General features: G+C 39.9%; 1 protein-coding gene across 1 annotated transcript in view; it reads left to right on the top strand.

The window, feature by feature from the left end:
* The first annotated feature begins 2392 nt into the window (after positions 1-2392).
* The window catches only part of sim1a (SIM bHLH transcription factor 1a), a 25764-nt gene continuing 22188 nt past the window's right edge, over positions 2393-5968 (top strand). The window contains exons 1-2 of the mRNA XM_034875147.1: positions 2393-2575; positions 2785-3311. Of these exons, the coding sequence (XP_034731038.1) occupies positions 3137-3311 (175 nt within the window). The 5' untranslated portion in view covers positions 2393-2575; positions 2785-3136. The remainder of the gene's footprint in view (positions 2576-2784; positions 3312-5968) is intronic.

The following is a 5968-nucleotide window of genomic DNA, read 5'->3' on the forward strand; positions in this document are numbered from 1 at the left end:
AAAAAGAACCTACCAGTTTTGAGTTTGACATTAAAAAACACATAAAAAAAAAAAATCATAACAAACATGCGGAATAAACATATGGGCTACTCATTTTTAAAGCAGATTTTAAATTACATTGTAACAATTTAACAATTGGCCCTTATAAAATCCAATCGCAGCGCAGCTGAACGTGACACTCAGACGGTGGCGGAATGCCCCGGAACTTTAATGTAACTGAAGAGTAAGAGTGAACAACGAGTGTTCGACCTGCTGAGATGCCTCTCCAGAAACATGACACGTTAAGAAAAAAGATCTGTTGAATAAAGTAATCCACGGCAATCAGATCATCAAAACAGCTGAACAACAAAGTAGAATAAAACGTGTAGAAGTCCAAATCTACAATCTACAAAACACGCAAACAATTAGTAAACTCACAGCAAATTAATATACCAGTATTGTTGACTGGTATATATAAATTTGCTGGGAGCTTACTAATTGATCTCAGGTGAGAGCAACTTGTCACATGACCCAGAGCCCTGAAAAATATACATATTTTACTAAATAAGTATACAGAATCAGATGTATTACCTACCCTCTTTAGTTGTTTTGTGTTAAAATGTTTATAAAATATCTCGTTATGCTCATTTTTTATACAATGCAATTACTAGTTTCAGCCACCAGTAGGACAGTGCTCCCCCAGCCCCGTGTGTGTGTTTGTGTATCATGTAGTTTAGTCTACATGATACGCAGGTACCCACTAAGACATCTCCAGGATTTCCATACACCCACTTACACAACATGTGCATTGATACACACCAACATACTTTTGTGACAGAACTTTCACGTCAGATATTTGTGTTCCAGGTTCTGGGTGGAGGAATGTGTCAGCAAGCTGAACTAACACTGCAGAACATGCAGAGAGACTTTTCTCATCTTTCATCGACCCGCTCCTCCCTTGTCCTCGTGTCTTTGGGGTTAACTTCTGTGATCCAGGCTTAGGTCCCTGATGTGAAAGCCCCCTTACTGCTTTATATCCCATTATATTTTTGAATGTCATCTGTGTTTTCCTTGTCATAGAATTTTCTCCCCCCATATATCGGCTGTATATATATTTATACTGTATATATACATATTTTCCCGAGCCAGAATGTGGTACAGTATACCCACTACAATACGTTAGACTCCACCACTGTGTACCCCCCACCCCCTTTAATTACACCTATGGATTTAACATTTCCAATGATATGGTGAATCATGGAGACACTGAAAATCATATTGCATTCATAGTTATGATCCTGTTTATAAAATACAGTTTTGTAACATATGAAGCTACTCACTTGTGTTAAATAGACCACACAGAAACAAATGGCGATAGAGTGGTGAGGGGGCGGGCAGAATCCAGATGGATCAGACAGTTCAGGGCTTCTCTGTCACGTGGTCTTGCTATGACCCTTCCACTAAAATCCAGGGGGCCTACCTGCCGGCCTGTATTGCTTTCTGTTGTGCTAGTACACAGTCATCAGAGAGAATTAGACCTGTAGGCCTGCGTGTTTTCATATTTAACACAAGTTATCATAGGCCGTAGGCTATCACCATCAATATGGGCTACTTTTAGAAATTGAAAATTAACCTTTCTCGTTTTGCTTTATTACACATATTTATTTATTTCCCAACCCTTTTCTTAGACAACAGGCTACATATGAGCTAGATATTTAACTTTTCGGTTACAACAACTTTGAAAAAAAAAAAATACACTTTGATTTCAGATGTAGACAAGAGGACATAGTTTAGGCCTATGTGTCATACATAAAACAACACTAGCAGCACTTCTGAACGGCGCATGTTGGAATAGGGTCTGGATCTTCTATTCTCTGCAGTAGGACTCCACAGGAATTCAATTGATGCATAATTTAGGCCAAACTATTGTTCAAAAAATGTCTTTTTTTATCTATTAAAAAATGTGGCAGTTCTTAACAGCAAACACCCCCGCATTATAGATCATGACAAACTTTCCTGTGTAAAATTGTTTGAATCTGCAGGTAAAAATGACGTGTTGCTAACAAGTGTAAAGCCACATTTTTTGGCTGTAGGTGTAACAACTTTACAAATTGTGAAAACTGAAATTAGTATAACGGTCCAATATGAGACTATGACTAATGAAAGAGAATCTCAACAGATTGCTAGATGGATTTAAAGCCATCTTTAGGTAAGATATTTTTGTTTAAAAACAAATATTTTAAATTGACAATTTTTAAGAACATATAGGCCTACATAGGCTACTGTTTTTTTTCCTTAGAAGAGTGAACAGAGTTTGTACCAGAGGTGAACATTTTCATCAGCCAATCCCCGTTCCTCGTGTAGCGCGTCGTTATAAAGAGTAGCCAATATATAGGCTACCAGAACAGGCCAATAGGAGCAGATTTGCCTGTTTGGGCGGGTCTTAGAGCCTGCAGCACCGAGGAGGCTCTGGATACGATGCTATCCATAAAGTCACATAGGATGGAAGATATGCGAATGCTGGGCTTTTTGGAAATTCTGCCTGGACACATTCAACAGGCGTCAGTTTAGCAAACTGTCGGCTATCTGCGCTGAGGTAAGCGAACAAGCATATGGCCTAATAGCTGAGTAGTTAGGCTAAATGTGAAGTTAAAAATGCAGTCACATTTCTGTAGAAAGATTCAAACAAGTGTCAATACCAGTTTTACGTTTGCTATCGACTCGATAGCTATTTTATAGACGGACAAGAGTGACGCCTTACCCAAATAACGGTACAGTCACTATCTTACATGTTTCATTCCATAGGGCCTAATGTTCCCAGCGGATCCATAATCCCTTTGAACATCAGGTATGATGGATCCTAGTGTGCGGTGAGCCCTCCAACGGGCGGACCAAAGCGCTACAATAAACCTCAGAAACCCAGGAATTAGCCGCTCCCTGTTCGTCGCCAACCACCAGAAATTTCTGGAAATATGGGAATGTGTTCACGCGCCAGCAGCTGTGGATTTTAGGCCGACCAGAGGGAGAAATCTAGTTGCAGGTGTGGAGACGTCTCAGCTCCATGTCAATGCTATGAGACACCTGGACAGACACTGACTGACCGCAGCGGGACCGAGAGTGGAAGAGCAGCTATAGGCGGTGAAACCGAGTCGGCAACATGAAGGAGAAATCTAAAAATGCTGCCCGGACTCGGCGGGAAAAGGAAAATAGTGAATTTTATGAACTGGCTAAACTATTGCCCCTTCCGTCCGCTATCACCTCCCAGCTGGATAAAGCCTCAATCATCCGACTGACAACAAGCTACCTGAAAATGAGAATAGTCTTTCCTGAAGGTAAGAGCGCTGCATTTAAATAGGCTAGTTGGTGTGAAATAAATTCACAAAACAATTAGGCGACACAAATATAAATAAATTAAGCCTATCATTAATTATAATAGCTTAAGATTATAGGCTAACCAACTAAGCTAACTGTGAGGTTATAAGACTAATATTTTATACGGCTATAGGCTAATGATAGCTTACAATTAGGGCCCGGATAAGACAAAAGCTTTTTATATTAGCCTACTGTTATTATATTGTTATTATGAGCTACCTTTTGTAGGCTTAGGCTGTAGTATTAGTAGCCTCCAAGTAGCAGACCTAGAAACACTGTATTTGCTTGATGCTGTGGCAAATGCGTGATTTTGTATTAATATTTTTTTTTCAAATATGAATTCATTTAGGACCGTTTCGTTCTCTTATTTTCCTGATAGGTAGGCCTGAATTCCATGTCCCTGGTGGTTTGTAACTTAATAGATATTTTCACAACTTTACAGGAATAAAACATAAATCAGTTTGGGTTCGTTTCAAAATATCTGACAAAAAAATAGGCTACATCGTCTTACAAATTATCTAAATAAAAATCGCATATAAGTAGAATTTTTTCAAAATGTAGCCTATTTTGTTCTTTAGTGTAAGCCTTAGGCTACTCTCAGGGAAATGTTTGGTTAAACATGAAGGAAAAACAGACATGGTTTCATCATTAATGCTTACAGCTTCAGTAAATTGCGTTGGTGTCTAAGTCTACATAGGCTATGTTCTGATCACGGTAGCCTACTATTAAAATATATTTCCTTGACTTTCAGTAAGTTTGGTCATAAATCAAATATAGTCTTCTGATGTGATAATCTCTGCCATCAAAGGAAGTTTCTGATCATATAAAGCGTCAGCAGCAGAAGTCTCCCGTGTCCCTCCGTCCGCCTGTCCGTGTCCCCGTGCAGCCGGCAGGGATGTGCTCTCTCTCCGGGGGCCCTGGCGGCCCCTGGCAGCAGATTAGTTGTGATGCGTGACTGCTGCAGAGCCGCGGATATTAGTATGATCTGCACGTGTGATCCCTCAGCATATGGAGCTCCTTGTAACAGTAAAGCAGGCTGTGTTGGAGGGAAGGTGCACTGACAAAGAAAACACAAAGGAAACACTGAAGGATCTGTGTTTTAACACTCTGAGAGCCGAGGGGCTGGGACCGCGGCCTTGTATTTTAACACATTCATCATCATCATCCTCTGCAGTTTATTGATTATTAATATTCTAATATTACACAATTCGATCGGGGCAATATATCGATATTACCCTGATACATGAGACTAGATACCTTAGATTTTGGATAACATAAGATGACTCAAGTGTTGTCTTTTCCTGGTGTTAAGGGCTGCATTACAGTAAAGTGAAGTTAGTTTCTGAACCGACCAGAGTTATTGTTATTAGTTATTATATCCACATTATTGATGATTATTTATCCAACATCTCATCGTGAACTATTTCGGGAATCCACCAATTTGCAATCCTACAAAATCATCACCATATCAACATTGATGTAGGCTATTTGGTCAAGAATATCGTGCTATTGAATTCTGTCCATATGGCCCAGAGAATATGACGTCTGGTGAGAAAATGACCACTGTAAAGACAATCTACGGGACATGGATAGCACTGTCTTATTTTCTTTAGTAAATCATTTAAAACAATTAAGTTAGAAATCAGCTAAGAAGTAAGAATAGTGCCTTGACCAAATGTAAATGTTGTTACATAAGCATATGTTATTATTATGCACAAGGCTGCGAGACAGGCAGATTCATGTTATTTTAATTATGTTCCAAATCCAATCAGCTTGAAATTGACAGTAACAGTTACAGTTTACATCGCTGAATCTCATGAAAGGGAGAGTGAAAATGAGGGACAAATGCTGCAGATTCTTATATAGTGCATTAAGCAAAAAGCTGGGTTGTTGAAAATAACCTCTTATTATTGAACCGCAGTACTCAAAAAATCAAAAAATAAAACTGCAACATGAGCTTGAACTATCTGGTGTAGAGTCAGGAATAACTGGAATGACTAAAAGGCTGACAGCTCAGATTTCCTTCAGTCAGGATATTGTGATGGCACAACTCTGGCATCCTCTGCTCTCCAAAATCCATTATTATTGCAAAGGCATGCTTAGTAGACAACATACCTACAGCACCTGACTGTGTTTTGCAAAATTAACACCAACAACATTATTCAATCCAGCTCTCAGGGACAGTGTGCTAGTAACACCAGTTGCCTTCTGCACCGCATCAGTGGAATAAATCTGGCATAGTCATACTGGGCTGCTTCACATGTGGCAACATAAGCTTTCTATGGAGCTCTCTGAATAATTTAAGGAACAACCTACCCCCCCCCCTCCCCCCCCCTGCTGTTTTTAAAGGCCGGACCTCTCCACTCAGGCTCCTCACACCTTTTTACACCAAAAAAACAAACAAACACATAGCCTACACTCCACCACGAGCCACATGTGGCGATGTAGTTATGAAGAAGCCCATCTGAGAGAGCTGTAGAGCTGGGAGATGAACACCTAAAAGTGTTGTTAATTTGGAGTGTACCAAAAGACTTTTTCTCTGTGTGTGTGTGTGTGTGTGTGTGTGTGTGTGTGTGTGTGTGTGTGTGTGTGTGTGTGTGTGTGTGCGTGTGCGTGT

The sequence above is a fragment of the Etheostoma cragini genome, chromosome 6, assembly GCF_013103735.1.
Source record: "Etheostoma cragini isolate CJK2018 chromosome 6, CSU_Ecrag_1.0, whole genome shotgun sequence".
Taxonomy (NCBI): Eukaryota; Metazoa; Chordata; class Actinopteri; order Perciformes; family Percidae; genus Etheostoma; species Etheostoma cragini.